General features: G+C 45.0%; 3 protein-coding genes across 3 annotated transcripts in view; 2 read left to right on the plus strand and 1 right to left on the minus strand.

Annotated features, from left to right (window-relative positions):
- The window catches only part of LOC144480811 (uncharacterized), a 992,083-nt gene that overhangs the window by 19,306 nt on the left and 953,134 nt on the right, over positions 1-19,643 (plus strand). The window lies entirely within an intron of this gene.
- Positions 1-19,643, minus strand: part of LOC144480924 (uncharacterized) — a 196,312-nt gene that overhangs the window by 3,189 nt on the left and 173,480 nt on the right. Inside the window, exons 7-9 of the mRNA XM_078200549.1 lie at positions 8,485-8,596; positions 8,272-8,406; positions 2,545-2,747 (exon numbers count right to left, since the gene is read on the minus strand). Coding sequence (XP_078056675.1) covers positions 2,545-2,747; positions 8,272-8,406; positions 8,485-8,596 — 450 coding nt within the window. The remainder of the gene's footprint in view (positions 1-2,544; positions 2,748-8,271; positions 8,407-8,484; positions 8,597-19,643) is intronic.
- Positions 12,291-18,535, plus strand: LOC144480816 (uncharacterized). Its single transcript, XM_078200430.1, has 2 exons — positions 12,291-12,377; positions 16,798-18,535. The coding sequence occupies exon 2, from the start codon at positions 16,901-16,903 to the stop codon at positions 17,660-17,662; it is 762 nt and encodes a 253-aa protein (XP_078056556.1). The 5' UTR covers positions 12,291-12,377; positions 16,798-16,900; the 3' UTR covers positions 17,663-18,535.

The following is a 19,643-nucleotide window of genomic DNA, read 5'->3' on the forward strand; positions in this document are numbered from 1 at the left end:
TCTGAATAGGTTTGTCTGTATTAGCATAAAAATAATAGGAACAAGAAAAATACAGCAGCACAATCCTCCAACGTTTCTATGTTTGAATAAGATCCTTCAGTCGCCTGAGGATTCAGTGATTATGTGGAGATGCCGGCGTTGGACTGGGGTAAACACAGTAAGAAGTCTCACAACACCAGGTTAAAGTCCAACAGGTTTATTTGGTAGCACAAAAAAGCTACCGAAAGCTTGTGGCTTGTGCTACCAAATAAACCTATTGGACTTTAACCTGGTGTTGTGAGACTTCTTATTGGATTCTGTGATTTCCCAGGCAGATGCCATTTACCTCACGTCGCCACTAGACGGAGCTCTCTCGCTGTGATTGTGTGTTCACGATGTGGAGATGCTGGCGTTGGACTGGGGTAAACACAGTAAGAAGTCTCACAACACCAGGTTAAAGTCCAACAGGTTTATCTGGGAGCAAAAGCCACTAGCTTTCGGAGCACTTCGTCAGGTGAGTGGGAGTTCTATTCATAAACAGGGCATATAAAGACACAAACTCAATTTACAGAATAATGATTGGAATGCGAGTCTTTACAGGTAATCAAGCCTTAAAGGTACAGACAATGTGAGTGGAGAGAGGGTTAAGCACAGGTTAAAGAGATGTGTATTGTCTCCAGCCAGGATAGTTCGTGAGATTTTGCAAGCCCAGGCAAGTCGTGGGGGTTACAGATAGTGTGACATGAACCCAAGATCCCAGTTGAGGCCGTCCTCATGTGTGCGAAACTTGGCTATCAGTCTCTGCTCAGCGACTCTGCGTTGTCGTGTGTCGTGAAGGCCGCCTTGCAGAACGCTTACATGGGTTCATGTCACACTACCTGAAACCCCCACGACTTGCCTGGGCTTGCAAAATCTCACTAACTGTCCTGTCTGGAGACAATACACATCTGTTTAACCCTCTCTCCACTCACATTGTCTGTACCTTTAAGACTTGATGACCTGTAAAGACTCACATTCCAACCATTATTTTGTAAATTGAGTTTGTGTCTTTATATGCCGTTTGTGAACAGAACTCCCACTCACCTGACGAAGGGGCAGCGCTCCGAAAGCTAGTGGCTTTTGCTACCAAATAAACCTGTTCGACTTTAACCTGGTGTTGTGAGACTTCTCATTGTTCACTGCAGCGGGAGATGTGTGGAATGAAGGAACCTTGTGTTACTGTCAATCTTTTCATGTTTAAAAGTTGTTTTTGTTAAAAGCTAATTGTCCGTCCAGTGACTCTGTTCATCCACATTTCTAAAACAAAACGGCAAAAGTTACGATCAATTGAGCCAGGTTTTCATTTTGGGACCGTCGTGTCCAGTAGGAACATTAGCTAGGATTGTAACACTCTCCATTTCCTCTGAGCAGCTCTTCTTGATGTGGAGATGCTGGCGTTGGACTGGGGTAAACACAGTAAGAAGTCTCACAACACCAGGTTAAAGTCCAACAGGTTTATTTGGTAGCAAAAGCCACACAAGCTTTCGGAGCTCCAAGCCCCTTCTTCAGGTGAGTGGGAATTCTGTTCACAAACAGAGCATATAAAGACACAAACTCAATTTACATGAATAATGGTTGGAATGCGAATACTTACAACTAATCAAGTCTTTAAATCAAAACGTTGTTTTGTTTCTTAAAGACTTGATTAGTTGTAAGTATTCGCATTCCAACCATTATCTTGCAATTGTGTCTCTGTCAATATATGCCATGTTTGTGAACCTACCTCTCCATTCACCTGATGAAGGAGCAGTGCTCCAAAAGCTCAGGATTCCAAATAAACCTGTTGGACTTTAACATGGCGTTGCGAGACTTCTTACAATAGATCAGTGGAATACGATTGAGGGATCAGGTAGTGGGACTCATGGACAAGATGAGCTCTAAAATGACACGGGGGGAGGCAGGAGTGAAACTGCAGAAAGATGAGTTCAGAGTTCAAAGGGGAGCGTTCGAGGAGGTTTGGGTCCAGTGGGTTAGGGGAAGGGAGGGACGCAGCAGAGGCAGCTGATTGGATTGTCTCAAACTTAGTGACAAAGAAGATCATGTGTTTCTCCTCCATGAGCACTTGTGGGGAGGTGAAGATGGAGGAGGGAAAAAGAGAGAACACTTCAAAAGAAATTCAGTTGTGTTGATGATATTGAAAAGATCTAACACAGTATTAAACACAAAGCTAATTTATTTGATTTTTATTCAGAATGTTAAACCGTATAACTGGCTGGAGTTCATTAACATCAACAAAAACAAACGCAATGAACACCTTACAATCATGGATAGGATTAACAGCAGATTCCAATCACTGTGGTTACTTGTGAATTCTTTGGTGTCTAAGCAGGTTGGGTGAATGAATGAATCCCTTCCCACATTCAGAGCAGATGAATGGCCTTTCCCCAGTGTGGGTGCGCTGGTGTAGAATTAGGTCTTCTGATCGCCTGAACCCAATCCCACAGTGAGAGCATCTGAACGGTCTTTCATCAGTGTGAACACGTTGATGGGACATCAGTTCATTAGAACTTTTAAAGCATTTCCCACAATCTGAGCATTTAAAAGGTCTCTCGTCAGTGTGAACACATTGGTGTGACACCAGGCTGGATGACTGAGTGAATTCCTTCCCGCACTCAGAGCAGATGAATGGCCTCTCCCCAGTGTGAACCCGCTGATGAGTAAGTAGGTGGGATGACTGAGTGAATCCCTTCCCACACTCAGAGCAGGTGAACGGTCTCTCCCCAGTGTGACTGCGCCGATGCATTTCCAGCTGGGATGGGGAATTGAATTTCTTCCCACATTCCACACATTTCTGCAGTTTTTTCATGGAATGACCACACTTATGTTTTGCCAGACCAGATGATCGGCTGAAGCCTTGTCCACGCCCAGAACCCATGTACACTTTCTCTCCACTGTGAATAGTGCTTTTTCCTTCCATGTTCAAAGTCCACTGATACTCAGTTATGACAAATTGGGCAACTTTGGCAGATCCTGGTATGATATTTACTGTCAGTCCTGGACTGCAAATCGTCTCCTTCTCGTCCCTGTGAAACTGATTTAAAACAGAAAAAAGGGGATTGAAAGAGAACCCAGAGACAGGTTATAAATAGAGTTCAAACTGAAGCAACAATAAAACAAAAGCTCACACAGGAGGCCAGGGACTGATTTCTGCGTCCAACACGTAGCCTGATTCAAACCGGCTCTGAACTGTGTTTCTAAACTCAAACTTATAAAGCAATAAAACAGAAACAAAACTCTGTAGACACTGCATCTGGGACAAAGAGAATAATACTGGAGATATTCAGCCTCTGTGGAGTGACAAACAGAATTAAGGGCTCAGGTTGCTGACTTGCCCTCAGTCTACAATGAAATATTCAGAGTCAGGCACAGACTAATGGCGGTCACAATTCCCACAATGCTCTGTGCCCCAGAAACCCATCTATTCAAAAGTTGTTCACCTTACTTGAGAAAGGATATCCTTACTTGAGAAAGGATATACTGACACTGGAGGGGGTGCAGAGGAGATTCACTAGGTTGATTCCGGAGTTGAGAAGGTTGGCTTATGAGGAGAGACTGAGTAGACTGGGGCTATACTCATTGGATTTCAGAAGAATGAGGGGAGAATTCACAAGTAACCACAGTGATTGGAATCTGCTGTTAATCCTATCCATGATTGTAAAGTGTTCATTGTGTTTGTTTTTTGCTGATGTTAATGAACTCCAGCCAGTTATACGGTTTAACATTCTGAATAAAAATCAAATAAATTAGCTTTGTCCAATAAAGAAAGAAGCAGGGAGGTTGTTTCCACTGGTGGGTGAAACTAGAACTTGGGGGCATAGCCTCAAAATAAGGGGAAGCAGATTTAGGACTGAGTTGACAAAGGGTTGTGAATCTGTGGAATTCCCTGCCCTGTGAAGCAGTTGAGGCTACCTCACTGAATGTTTTTAAGGCAAGGATAGATAGATTTTTGAACAGTAAAGGAATTAAGGGTTATGGTGAGCGGGCGGGTAAATGGAGCTGAGTCCACAAAAAGATCAGCCATGATCAATCATGGCTTGAGGGGCCAGATGGCCTATTCCTGCTCCTAATTCTTATGTTATTCACTAATCATAGAATCCTTACAGTGCAGGAGGAGGCTATTTGACCCAGTGTGTACTGACCCTGTGACAGAGCCTCTTTCTCAGGCATACTCCTATCCCTGTAACCCCATTCTGCTAATCCCCCTGCTGACCTTTTTCTTCACCCTGCCTGTAACTGCAACAATATATACAGAAAAAAACATAACTTGATAAAGTACATGGGGAAAAGAAAAAGAGACCCGACTCATTTCCTTTCCCCATGTACATTATCAATTTATGTTGTTTTCTCTATAACACGCAAGAAGTAACAATTTTCACTGTATCCCAGAACATGCGACAATAAATCAAATTAGACCAGACATATCTTGGGAAACCAAGGGACAAATTTAGCACGGTCAATCCACCTAACCTGCACGTCTTTGGGCAGTGAGAGGAAACCGGAGCACCTGGAGGAAATGCACACAGACAGAGGGAGAATGTGCAAACTCCACACATGAGGTGGAGATGCCAGCACTGAACTGGGGGAAGCACAGTAAGAAGCCTCAAAATACAAGGTTAAAGACCAACAGGTTTATTTGGAACCACGAGCTTTCGGAGCACTGATGAAGGAGTAGCTTTGAAAAAGGTTCATCTGGACTCAAAATGTCAGCTCTTTTCTCTCCTTACAGGTGCTGCCAGACCTGCTGAGATTTTCCAGTATTTTCTCTTTTGGTTTCAGATTCCAGCATCCGCAGTAATTTGCATTGATTTCAAATAAACTTATTTGACTTTAACCTGATATTGTGAGAGTTCATACTGTGCAAACTCCACACAGTCACACACCCACGGCTGGAATCGAACCCTGGCGCAGTGAGGCAGCAGTGCGAACCACTGTGCCACAGTGAAGGGAGTTTGCTGCAATTTTTGGGTGATAACAATGGGCTGGATTAACCAGGGAGCAAAACTTACCAAGCGTTCTCCAACGCTTGGTAATCGTTCTCCAAGGCGGCCTTCACGACACAACAACGCAGAGTCGCTGAGCAGAGACTGATTGCCAAGTTCCGCACACATGAGGACGGCTTCAACCGGGATCTTGGGTTCATGTCACACTATCTGTAACCCCCACGACTTGTCTGGACTTGCAAAATCCCACTAACTGTCCTGTCTGGAGACAATACACACCTCTTTAACCTGTGCTTAACCCTCTCTCCACTCACATTGTCTGTACCTTTAAGACTTGATTACCTGTAAAGACTCGCATTCCAATCATTATTTTGTAAATTGAGTTTGTGTCTTTATATGCCCTGTTTGTGAACAGAACTCCCACTTACCTGATGAAGGGGCAGCGCTCCGATAGCTGGTGGCTTGTGCTACCAAATTAACCTGTTGGACTTTAACCTGGTGTTGTGAGACTTCTTACTGTGTTTACCCCCAGTCCAACGCCGGCATCTCCACATCGTGTTTGAACAGAGACAGTGAACATTCCAACAAACCCTCAATATGATCAGAACCACTTCACTCAGGTTCATTCACTGCAGTCCAGCTTGTATTTTCATGTCATCAATGATTCTTTCCCATATCTCTCTCCTCGTATGATATTCAATCTTTCAAAGTTTGTCTTATCCTCTGTGACCTCAATTCTCCCTGGTTAATCATTGCTACAATTCTCTGATTTGAGAAATTATTTATATATATTGGGATACAGTGACAAACATTATTTCTTGCATGCTATACAAACAAAGCATACCATTCATAGAGTACATGGGGGAGAAGGAAAGGAGAGGGTGCAGAATGTAATGTTACAGTTATAGCGAGGGTGTGGAGAAGCATCAGCTTAATATATGGTAGGTCCATTCAAAGGTCTGATGGCAGCAGGGAAGAAGCTGTACTTGCATCAGTTGGTACATTATTTCACCTGGCTTTACATGTACAGATTCAACAATAATCAATCCACCTCCTGTGTTAAAGAAAAGGAAACAGCTGTAATTTATGGGATAGACAGGAAATTGTGAATTTTTTGTTATAAACCATTTCTGAAAAGCTGCTGGTTCTGGAATGTAAAAGGGAAATTTGTGCCGATCTCGATTAAAGTGAACTGATGTATCGATTAGGTAGATAGAGAGAAACTATTTCCTCTGGTGAGGGAATCAAGAACAAGGGTGCGTTGTGTGAAAGATTTGAGCTCAGACATTCAGGAGTGAAATCAGGCAGCAATTCTTCAATTGTGACGAAAAGTCAAAAGGACCTGAAATGTTAGCTCTGTTTTCTCTCCTAATAGATGCTGGTCGACCCGCTGAGTTTTTCCGGCGTCCTCTGTTCTTGTAGCAATTCTTTCCAAATGGGAATAAAAAACAACAAATGCTGGAAAATGGGGTTGAGAAGAATGATTCCAGGGGTGAGAAACTTCAGATATGAAGATAGATTGGAGAAGCTGCGACTCTTGCACTTGGAGAAAAGAAGGCTAAGAGGAGGTTTGATAGAAGTATTCAAAATCATGAGGATGCAGAAGAGATTCACTGAGGTGGTCACAGGGAATAGAGGCTTTAGTTATCAGGAAAGATTAGAGAAACTGAGGCTCTTTTAATTGGAACAAAATCTGATTGAATATCTGAGGAAGAGGTTTAAAATTTCATCAGGTAAATGAGGAAAAACTAGTTCCCCCAGTCGGTGAGTCAGGAACTAAAGGACATCAAATTCAAATCATCAACAAAAGTCTCAGAGCCAGGAATGAAATATTGAGCAGGCAACAATTAAATTAAAGTTTATTTATTGGTGTCACAAGTAGGCTCACATTGCCACTCTAATAAAGTTACTGTGAAAATCCCCTAGTCGCCATATCCCGGCGCCTGTTCAGGTAAACATGAGGGAGAATTTAGCATGTCCATTGCACCTAACCAGCATGCCTTTCTGACTGTGGGAGGAAACCAGAGCACCCAGAGGAAACCTATGCAGACACGGGACCTAAGCTGGGAATCGAACCGAGGTCCCTGGCGCTGTGAGGCAGCAGTGCTAAGCATTGAATGGGACTCCCACTGTCCCTGTGGATTTGTGTTCATACTGTCCCATCAAACACTCCGAAGGGAAGTACATGCCTGTGTTATCGATACCTCGGAGGGATACCAAGGCTAAGAGAGACTCTTTGGAAGGGATGGGAAGTGGGTTCATGAGAGTAACCAGAGGGCTAAGAACTGAAATAATCCAAGTAATGAGGTCTTGGCTCAGTGGTTGCTTTCTCATATCTGAGTCAGGAGGTTGCAGGTTCAAATCCAGATCCAGACAATTGAACAGAAATTCCGAACTGACACTCCATTGCAGTACTGAGGGAGCCCCGCACTGTCAGAGGTCCCGTGTTTGAGGTGAGACTGAACAGACAGGTGCAAGAGATCCATTGATGCTATTTCAAAGAGCTGGGGATTTCCCCCCAGAGTCTTGGTCAATCTTTATTCCTCAATCAACATCACTCAAATACACGAGCGCACAGTGGTTAGCACTGCTGCCTCACAGCTCCAGCGACCTGGGTCCAATTCCTGGTTTGGGTCATTGTCTGTGTGGAGTTTGCATATTCACCCCGTGTCTGCGTGGGTTTCCTCCGGGTGCTCCGGTTTCCTCCCACAGTCCAAAGATGTGCGGGTTATGTGCATTGGCTATGCTAAGTTGCCCATAGTGTCCCGGGATGTGTAGGTTAGAGGGAATAGCGGGGTAAATATGTGGGATTGTGACAATAGGGCCTGGGGGGCGGATTGTTGTCGGTGCACACTCGATGGGCCAAATGGCCTCATTCTGCACTGTAGGGTTTCTATGACATTATCTGGAGTATTGTTCATGGGATCTTGCTGTGCACATGAGCTGCTGCATTTTCAACATCGTCTGAACTTCAAAAGCAATTCATTGGCTGAAAAAGCTTTGGGACAACCTGATGTCATGAAAGGCTCGACAGAAATATAAATCTTTTTTTAAATGAGAAAAGACCAGAAATGGAACAGTCGAGAACAGGATTTCAATTAGCCCCCTCTTATCCTGGAGAAAACAAATACTTAACAAAAGGGTGTTTGACACTGAACTGATTTATTTTACATGTAAACAGAATATTAAACTCCATCCCAATTCTTGGGATTATTATCATCAGAAACAAACTCCACAAGTTAGAATGAACATGGTTCAGTCCAGGATGTGATTAACAGCAGCAATAACAGCAGAATCCAATCCCTGCTGTCACTTGTGAACCCGCTGGTGTCTCAGTAAGTGGGATGAATTAGTGAATCTCTTCCCACACTGGGAGCAGGTGAATGGCCTCTCCCCTGTGTGAACTCGTTTGTGTCTCAGTAGGTGGGATGACTGAATGAATCCCTTCCTACACACAGAGCAGGTGAACAGTCTTTCCCGCGTGTGAACTCGCTGGTGTTTTAGCAGAATTGATGAGTGAATGAACCCCTTCCCACACTCGGAGCAGGTGAACGGCCTCTCCCCAGTGTGAACTTGCTGGTGTGTCTGCAGGTTGGATGACTGAGTGAATCCCTTCCCACACTGAGAGCAGGTGAACGGTCTCTGCCCGGTGTGAATGCGTTGGTGAGTCAGCAAATCCGGTTTCCTTTTAAAGCTCTTCTCACAGTCAGAGCAAGTGAAAAGTTTGTTATCAGAATGAACAAGATGGTGTGTCTGAAGACAGGATAACCGAGTGAATCCTTTCCCACACACAGAGCAGGTGAATGGCCGTTCCCCGGTGTGACTGCGTCGATGAGCCTCCAGATGGGAAGGACAACTGAATCCCTTCCCACAGTCCCCACATTTCCATGGTTTCTCCATGGTGCCAGTGTCCTTGTGTCTCTCCAGGTTGGGTGATCAGTTGAAGCCTCGTCCACACACAGAACACGTGTACAGTTTCTCCTCGCTGTGAATGGTGTGATGATTTTTTAGGCTTTGTAACTGGTTCAAGCTCTTTCCACAGTCGGTTCACTGGAACACTCTCACTCAGGTGTGTGTGTGTGTGTCTCGGTGCTTTTCTAGTCACACTGATGTTTGAAATTCTTTTCCCACAAACAGAACAGGCAAACGTTTCTCCTTCCACATTCAGAGGTTGATGATATTCAGCTCCTGATGAATCGAGTGAATGTCAGATATTGACGAGTGTTTCCCGATTGTAACTCCCTGTGGAAAAAAGTGTTTAGAAAAGCTGTCAATGTAAGGACAGGATAACATTCAGAACAAACATTTCTCTTGGTTTGAGTTTGCTGTGTGTTAATCCTCCCCTTTTAACCCCTTAGAAAAGGAGTTTCCAAAATCCATCACTGTCAGTCCAGGATACAAACTCTGAATTTGGTTATCTGAAGGGGATAAATGAACCGGGTTAGACGGAAAAGGCAGGGGAATACCACTCAGTGAATTGCTCATTCTGAGAGCCAGCACAGACACAATGGGCCAAATGGCCTCTTTCTGTGCTGTAACAATTCAGAGAAAGTCACAACATTCCCTCCTCCTGGTTTCTCGCCCAGGATGACGACACATTGATTTGATTTATTGTGACATGTGAAAAGTAATGTTTCTGGCAACCTATACAGACAAAACATACCATTCGTAGAGTATATAAGGGAGAAATACAAAGTCTCACAACACCAGGTTAAAGTCCAACAGGTTTATTTGGTATCACGAGCTTTCAGAGCACTGCTCCTTCATTAGGTGAGCGTGTTCACCTGATGAAGGAGCAGTGTTCCAAAAGCTCCCAAATTTTTAACAAATTTAACAAAAGAATAACCAATTTTAACAAAAATAACAAACAGAACATAATTTCATTCATGCCTTGTGAAAAACATGGATCTGAATCTTGTGTTCAGGGCTGGGTGTGTGGAGATATTTTCAGATGAGCCTTGGTCAACACCACTGAGACTAACTTTAAATTGCAGATTGTATGAATGGAATGGATTTGAAGCCCTGTCCCCAGAACATTGTGCTGTCTCTCTGGATTACTAACGCAGTGACATTGCCACAAGTTCAGTCTCTGAATTCAGGGGAATGATCACAGGCACATATTCTTAAAGGGAGACTGCAGGTCCAAGAACATAATCAGCTAATTAACTAGAATATTAAACTCCAGCCAGTACTATAGTTGGTAACATCAGAGAAACAAACCTGAATTGTCAGAATGAACATGGTTCAGTCCTGGGTATGATGAACGCCAGCAACATCAGTGGAATCCAAACCCTTCAGTCACTTGTGAACTTGCTGGTGTGTCATCAGGTGGGCTAGCTGACTGAATCCCCTTGCACACACTGAACAGGTGAATGGCTTCTCCCGGGTGTCAACTCGCTGGTGTGTCAGCAGGTTTGATGAAGTTTTGAATCCTTTCTCACACATGGAACAAACGAATGGTCTCTCGCCAGTGTGAACTCGCTGGTGTGTCAGAATGTTTGATGAATCAGTGAATCTCTTCTCACACACAGAGCAGGTGAATGGCCTCTCCCCAGTGTGAACTCGCTGGTGTGTCAGCAGCTGGGATAACTGAATGAATCCCCTCCCACAAACAGAACAGGTGAATGGCTTTTCTCCAGTATGAACTCTCCGATGTATCAGAAGCTCAGATGACTGAGTGAATCCCTTCCCACATACGGAACAAGTGAACAGCTTCTCTCCAGTGTGACTGAATTTCCAGCAAGGATGGGTATTTGAATCCCTTTCCGCAATCTCCACATTTACACAGTTTCTCCGTGATGCTGGTGTCCTTATTTCTCTCCAGGTTGGATGATCAGCTCAAGCCTCGTACACAGTACACGTGTACGGATTCTCTCTGCTTCAATTGCAATGTTTTATACACTATGCAACTGTTAAAACAATCTTCCCTCCATATTCAAAGGGCAATAATACTCACACTCCGATTCATTGAGTATCAGATATTGATGCGATGTTTGGTTTGCGTTTCCCACCTCCAAATCCTCTGCTTCTAATAACCTGATAAAGGAGTTTGAAAAGTCATCACTGTCAGTACAAGATAGAAATTCTGAACAGACAGTTCTCATTTGGTGGAATATTTTCCACTTTCATTCCCCCAAATTCATTTGGTCCTGAATTGATCCTAAATTGAATATCTTCTCCACAAATCCTCAGCTTCTAATATGTTGTCAATGGAATTTACAAATGTAACCAATGTCAGTCCAGGATAGAAATTCTCAACAGACAATTCAAATCTGTATATCCCCATCCCACACACTCTCCCTCCTCCCTGGAAATCCAAATTAAGTTTTGGATAATTCTTTCGAGATCCTTTTAACAAATTTAACAAAAAAAAACAATTTTAACAAAAATAACAAATTGAGCATAATTTCATTCATTACTTGTGACAAACATGAATCTGAATCACTCTGACTGGCCAGACAGAATAACAGACGTTAACAGTTACATGGGTAAGATGGGTATAGAGGGATATGGACCAAATGCAAGCGATTGGGAGTAGTTTAGGGGTTTAAACAAAAAGGGCGGCATGGACAAGTTGGGCCGAAGGGCCTGTTTCCATGCCGTAAACCTCTATGACTCTAACCTTGCGTCCAGAACTGTGTGTGTGGAGATGTTCTCAGAGGAGCCTCAGTCACCAGGGGTTTACAATGGGTTTGCCTCACAGCATCAGGGACCCGCGTTCAATTCCCGGCTTGGATCACTGTCTGTGTGGAGTTTGCATTTTCTCCCCATGTTTGCATGGGTTTCCTCCGGGGACTCCGGTTTCCTCACAGTCCAAAGGTATGCAGGTTAGGTTGATTGGCTATGCTAAATTGACCCTAGTGTCAGGGGGGATTAGCAGGGTAAATGTGTGGGGTTACGGGAATAGGGCCTGGGTGGGATTGAGGTCGGTGCAGATTCAATGGGCCGAATAGTCTTCTGTACTGCAGGGATCCTATGATTACCATCACTGAATCTAACTTTAAATTGCAGATTGTATTAATTGAATGGATTTGAAGCCCTGTCCCCAGAACATTGTGCTGTCTCTCTGGATTACTAATGCAGCGACATTGTCACTCGGTCAGTGTGTCCCCCCTGCTCTCTTTATTGGAGGTGGCTTGTGGGGAGAAAACGGAAGCGGTGGATAGTGAGAGTGGAGAATGTTCATTGTAATCCCCCGGCCCCCCGGCACTGACCTCTCACCTGACACCTCACAATGCGCGGGGACTGATTGACAGCAGCTCCAACCAATAGAAGGAGGGGACGGGGCTGGAGGACCAATCGGAATGCATGAGAGGCGAGGCTGAGTGAGGCATGCGCAGTGTGATTAAGGGCAATGGGGAAGATTTTTTTTCCGATCTGCAATCCGTCCAGGAGAGAATGGCGGGAGCGATGGATCAGGTCAGTGACTGGATACGCTTCGTAAGCATGTTATATAGATTGCAAATGAGAAAGAATAACCCACCGGTTCCCGGGGACCGTTCCCCCGCCCTGGAGTGCTTTTCTCACAGAGCTGGGTTAGCGGCCGCCATCCTTATCCGGGCACTCGCAGTAGATAGAGCGCATGCGCAGCCGCCAGTTTTATTCGGGTACCAGGTAGAGCGCATGCGCAACCGCCATCTTTGTTGGGGGCAATAATTTTGATTATTTTTTCCACGAGAAATCAACCTGCTTCACGCTTCCACTTCCAGTTTCTTATTATTGAGGCAGAACAATGATAAATGGCCAGAACAGTGACAATCATTTCTATTTATGTTGTGTCTTCAACAAAATAAAAGTTTTAAGGCAATTCGGAGAAATGTTACAAAATAACAATTGACACTGAGCCAAATGACGAGATCACAGAATCCCTGTCGTGCAAACCATTGGGCCCATCGAGACTGCATCAACAACAATCCCACCCTGACCCTATCCCCGTAACCCCACGTATTTACCTTGCTGACATGAAGGGGCAATGCAGCATAGCCAATCAACCTAACCTGCACATCTTTGGAGTGAGGGAAGAAACTGGAGCACCCGGAGGAAACTCATGCAGACATCGGGGAAATGTGCAAACTCTGCACAGAGGCTGGAATTGAACCTGAGTCCCTGGCGCTATGAGACAGCAGTGCTAACCACTGTGCCATCAGTTTTGAGTAGTCTTAACGAAGGAGAGTGAGGTAGAGAATCAGAGCGGCTTTAGGAGGAAATTCCAGAGCTTGTGACTTGGACAAATGAAAAAGGTCATTACTGGGAGAGTGATTAAAATCGGAAATGCTTAAGAGCCTGTGTGGCTGAGAAATATTACATAAATTTGGATGATTGCAACTATGTAGGTAAACAGGAATGAGAAATTTAAAAATTTGGTGCTTCTTAAAAGGAAGTGTTTATAGACTGGTAAGCTCTACGATGATGGCCAAACAAGATTTGATGCGAGTAAGCACATAACCTTTAAAAAAAAGTCTGGTTCAGCCTCATTCATTTGGCAGGGACAGGGATAGAGTTGCTGGCGAGGAACTGAGTGCAATGGGTCCACTCTTCTCAGAATGTCAGACGAATTTGGATGGTGCGTGGCTCAGAGGGGAGCTTGCAGGTGATGGTGTCCAAATACTCCTACTGCCCTTGTCCATCCAGGTGGTGGAGGTTGAGGGTTTTGGAGATTCTATCAAATTGTGGCTCTGTTCTAGGTCTATAAAATGCCTCTCCATTGCCCATGTCTCTCCCACCCACTTCTCTCATTCTTACTCTTTCTGTCTCTCTTGTCACATTGAATTCTCTAGCCCAGGGTGGTAGATGTTCCATCGTTGGTTAAGTTTAAGGATGGGATGGAGAGATTTTTGGTTTCTTGGGCGGGGCAGGGTGGGGCAGTGGAGGTGGAGGTGAAAGATATGGGGAGCTGGCGGGAAAGTGGAATTGAAGACCAACACCAGCCATGATCATGATGAATGGCTGGAGCCGGCTCAACAGGCCAAATGTTCTACTCCTGCTCCTATTGCTTGTGTTCGTGCAGATCTATGTGTAGACTCAGACCGGGTGGCAGGCTCCCTTCCCTGAAGGAGCTGATTGAACCTGATCACTTTTCACAAAAGTTCCAACAGCTTTCATGGTCACCTTTCCCTCCGGGTCAGCCCCATATAACACCAAATTCATTCACCTCAATTTCACAACCTGTTTTTGTGAGTTCTCTCTCGCTCCCATTTTACTGTCTGAGATCAATTCCACGGGGTATCAGAAGGGGAGGATTTGCAGTCAGAAAACTCAAACCAAACATCCCATCAGATTCAAATGAAGTCACCTAATTTATCGTAACCTGAATATTTGTGAATCGTGAAAATAGAAGGATAAAGCGTCATTCACAGTGGGGAGAAATGATGGGAATGTGGGGAGGGATTCAGATCTCCATGTGAACTGGAAACTCATTGGCCCAGACACACCGGGGAGAGGTCATTCACTTGCTCCAAGTGTGGGAAGGGATTCTCTCGCTCATCCAGCCTGCTGCAACACCAGCGAGTTCACACTGGAGAGAGACCTTTCAATTGTTCCAACTGTGGGAAGGGATTCGCTCAGTCAGGCAACCTGCTGAGACACCAGCGAGTTCACACTGGGAAGAGACCATTCACTTGCTCAGAGTGTGGGAAAGGATTCGCTCGGTCCTCTGACTTGATGGCACACCAGCGAGTTCACACTGATGAGAGACCATTTAAATGTCCAGACTGTGGGAAGTGCTATAAAAGTTCCCGGGACCAGATACTCCATCAACGTGCTCACAGTGACGAGAGGCCATTCAGATGCTCTCATTGTGGGACTGGGTTCAAACAATCATCTCAACCCACAGCACCAGCATAGTCACACCGGGGAGAGGCCATTCACCTGCTCAGTGTGTGGGAATGGGTTCAGTCGGTCATCTAACCTGCGGACACACCAGCGAATTCACACTGGGGAGAGACCTTTCACCTGTTCTGAGTGTGGGAAGGGATTCACTCAGTTATCCACTCTGCTGAATCACCAGAGTGTTCACAATGAGAAGAGACCATTTCAATGTCCAGACTGCAGGAAGTGCTACAAAAGTTCCCGGCAACTGCTCCACCATCAACGAGTTCACACTGAGGAGAGACCTTTTAAATGCCCAGACTTGTGAGAAGTGTTTTAAAAGTTCCAGGGAACTGATGCGCCATCGCCGTGTCCACACCGATGAGAAACCATTCAGGTGCTCTCACTGTGACACTGGGTTGAAGACATCATCTGAACCTCACTGTACATCAGCGAGTTCACACTGGGGAGAGACCATTCACCTGCTCCCAGTGTGGGAAGGGATTCACTCAGTCATCCCCCCTGCTGACACACCAGCGAGTTCATAGGTAACTAAGGTGATTAGATTTTACTGTTAATAAGATCAGGACTGATCCATGTTCATTGGGGTCTGTTTCTGTTCATGTTGGTAAACTTCAAACCAAAAGAGAAAATGCTGGAAAATCTCAGCAGGTCTGGCAGCATCTTTAAAGAGAGAAAAGAGCTGACGTTTCAAGTCCAGATGACCCTTTGTCAAAGCTTAGTTGGTAAACTTCAACCCAGTTACATGGGCTAATACTCTGGATAAAAGTTAAATAAGTCAACATTGTGTTCGCACATTATGTTGAATCTTTAACACCTCAAACATTAGTTAGTTCCTTCTGAAGGTCTCTTTCTCGCCCATCTCCTCCATTCTCACCTCCAAAAAGTGTGAGGAGTTCATGAAGCTTCTTTGTTACTAAGATTGAGATAATTCGATCAGCTGCTGCTGCTGTATCCCTCCCTTCCACTCGCCTACTGGGACAAACCATGTCTCAAGTTCCCTCTTGACCAAGCCCAGAACAGACATCTTTCTCCAGTTTCTCTCCTATCTCCCCTCGTGCCCTCTCCATGTTTATCTTGTCCATGAGACCCACCCCGTTCTCCATCAACCCTATTCTCACTAAATTGCTGATCATCCAACTTCCCCACATTTGGTGATATTGTTAATGGTTCTCTCTTTTCCCTGGTACTGTCCCCCTCACTTTTGAATCCTCTGAAATCACCCACCCTGAAAAAAACACTCAATCCCAGTCTTTGCCAACTATTGCCCCATCTCCAATCTCCCTTTCCTCTCCAAAACCCCTGAACTCGGTGAGCCCCAAGGATCTATCCTTGGCCCCTCCTATTTCTCATCCACATGCTGCCACTGAATGACATCATCCAAAAGCACCGTGTTAGTTTTCCCATCTACACTGACAACACCCAGCTCTACCCATCCCTCTCCATTCCTCCACTGTTACTAAATTATCAAACTGCTTATCCCACATTCAGTACTGGATCAACAGAAATTTCCTCCAATTAAAAATTGGGAAGACCAAAGTCATTGTCTTCAGTCACCACTACAAATTCTGTTCCCTAACTGCCGAGTCCATCCCTCTCCCTGGGAGCTGTCTGAAGCTGAATCACACTCTTCACAATCTCCATGTCAGATTTGACCCCAAGATGAGTTTCTGACCACATATCCACACCATCACTAATACCAGATATTTCAATCCCCGTAACGTCACCTGACCCCACCCCAGCTCATCTGCTGTAGCTCCTTACCCAGCAGCCCACTGTGGAGGCACTGTGCTGGTCCCATTGGCCTGAGCCAACTGAGCATGTGTGGTGCTGGCAGGTGATCTGCATATTTAAAGGGACACTGTCCCTCTGTGCTGTTGTCATTTGAGCAGGACAAAAGTATTGTGAGAGAGGCTCATTTCAACAAAGAGGGAGAGAGGGATTCAGGGGAATAAAAATAATGTAAAGTTATAAAACTGTCCACCCTGAAATGGTCCTTTTTTCTTTACAGTAATTACTAATATAAATAGTTAAATGAACAGGAAGCTCAGACCAGACATCACATCAATCTCACCGAGTCGCTCGATTCATCAGGACTGAATATCATTGGCATCATGGAAGGGGAGAGCAGCAGTCACAGCGAAGACAAACTGTACACGTGTTCCACATGTGGATCTGGATTCAACCAATCGACTGATATGGGAAGGCACAAGTGTAACCGAAACAGGGAGAGTCCGTGTGGACAACGTGGGAATACTGGGAACAGATTCCATTATCCCTCTGATCAGGAAACTAATCGATTTGGTCACACTGGGGAGAGTCCATGTGGACAATGTGGGGATACCGGGAAGGGATTCTGTTATCCCTCTGATCAGGAAATTCATCAATGCAGTCACACTGGAATGAGTCCATTCACCTGCCCCCTGTGCGAAAAGCGATTCACTCGATTTTCAAACATGTTGCGACACCAGCAGGTTCACACCGGGGAGAAACCCTTCACCTGCTCCCAATGCGGAAAGGGATTCACTCAGTCATCCCACCTGCTGACACACCAGCGAGTTCACACTGGGGAGAGACCGTTGACCTGCTGTGTGTGTGAAAAGAGATTTACTGAGTCATCAGCCCTGCTGAGACACAAGCGAGTTCACACCGGGGAGAGACCATTCCCCTGCTGTGTGTGTGGGAAGGGATTTGCTGAATCATCAATCCTGCTGCGACACCAGCAAGTTCACACCGGGGAGAGGCCATTCAGCTGCTCAGTGTGTGGGAAGGGATTCACTCAATCATCCAACCTTGAGAGACACCAGCGGGTTCACAAGCAACTGCACTGTTCTGATTCTGCAGCTATTACTGCTGTTAATCAGATTCGGGGGTGAACCTTGTTCATTATAAAACAGGGGAGTCTTGATGCTGTTGCTGATAACCACAGCAACTGGGCTGCAGTTGGAAGAATTTTCATTTATATAGTGCCTTTCACAACCTCAGGGTACCTCGATGCGCAGACAGAAATGTGATGCTGATCAGAGGTGATCTGTTTTTAGTGAGGTTGGCTGAGAGTGAAATATATAATAAATTTATAATAGAATTTTACACTAAGTTTGAAAACAATGTTACTCAATCTGAAACAGGAGTCTTAAATCCTAACAGAAGTAACCGTGAAGTTATGAGGGGGCAACTGGATTGTGGTGTATTAGGAAAATACCGAAAAGCAGTGGATCCGTTGTCAACAAATGTATTCCCACAAACAAAGCTGATAAATGACTGAGTCAATCTCTTCCCACACACACAACCACCATCATCGAGAAGGACAAGGACAGCAGACACATGGGAACACCACCTGCTGGAAATTCCCCTCCTAGCCACACACCTTCCTAACTTGGAAATACATCACCGTTCCTTCATTGTCACTGGATCAAAATCCTGTAATTCCCTCCCTAACAGCACTATGGGTGTACCTACAACACATGGACTGAAGGAAGGCAGCTCACCACCACCTTCTCAGTAAATTTATGCAAAAGTCTGAAAACATGTACCAAACGACTCAAGAACAACTTCTTCCTTACTGTCATGTTTGAATGGTCCTATCATATATTAAGCTGATCTTTCTCTTCACCCTACCTGTACCTGCACCCTATCCTTTCCTTCTCCCCATGTACTCCATGAAAGGTATGCTTTGTCTGTATAGCGTGCAAGAAACAATACTTTTCAGTGGATCCCAATACATTTGACAATAAATCAAATCAAAATTTAATGCACATGTTGTGAAGTAGAAATCATGCAGGGCAATTGCAACACTTGTGAGGGACAGTGCAAGGCTCCCTCTACACTTTCCCATCAAACACTCCTAAGGTATGTACAACCCATCTAAGGTACAGAGGAAAGTTCTCTCCAAATCATCCTGTGAAAAACTCCCAGGTGAAGCACTGCCCAAGCTAGGTACAAAGGAAAACTCCCGTTACATGCCACATCAAACAGTGCCAGAGAGGAGGAACACTTTGGATAAGAAAAACTCCATCTGCACTGCCCCACCAAACACTCCCAGCCCATAATGAGCTGGGTTCCAGGAGGTTAGTTACCAGGTGATTAAATTATGTCATAAAGCAACACCATTTAATCCAGCTGGTCCTCTCTTTGACCTTTTAAAAATGGAGAATTGGGACATCCTTTCCCCAAACAGCGCCAGAGAGTAGGCACAGTTTTCATAAACTCCCTCTACACCGCCCCATCAAACACTCCCAGCCCAGAATGAGCTGAGCTCAAGGAGGTTAGTTACCAGGCAATGAAATTATGTCTTTGGTGGAGGCAGGCACGCTGACATCGTTTAAGACTTACCTGGATTGTCACATGAGCAGCCTGGGAATGGAGGGATACAAACGATTGGTCTAGTTGGACCAAGGAGCGGCACAGGCTTGGAGGGCCGAAGGGCCTGTTTCCTGTGCTGTACTGTTCTTTGTTCTTTGTCTTAAAACATCCCCATTCGATCAAGCATCTTGTTCATACTGGGAATGTCAGGGTGAAAACTGGGACATTCTGTCTCCAAACACATCCCCTCCTGTTCACACCGAGAATGATGTGGAGATGCCGGCATTGGACTGGGGTAAACACAGTAAGAAATCTCACAACACCAGGTTAAAGTCCAACAGGTTTATTTGGTAGCAAAAGACACTAGCTTTCGGAGCACTGCTCCTTCGTCAGGTGAATGGGATTTCAGTTCACAAACAGGGCATATAAAGACAAACTCAATTTACAAAATAATGGTTGGAATGCGAGTCTTTATAGGTAATCCAGTCTTAAAGGTACAGACAATGTGAGTGGAGAGAGGGTTAAGCACAGGTTAAAGGGATGTGTATTGTCTTC

The sequence above is a fragment of the Mustelus asterias genome, chromosome 30 (assembly GCF_964213995.1).
Source record: "Mustelus asterias chromosome 30, sMusAst1.hap1.1, whole genome shotgun sequence".
NCBI classification, from domain to species: domain Eukaryota; kingdom Metazoa; phylum Chordata; class Chondrichthyes; order Carcharhiniformes; family Triakidae; genus Mustelus; species Mustelus asterias.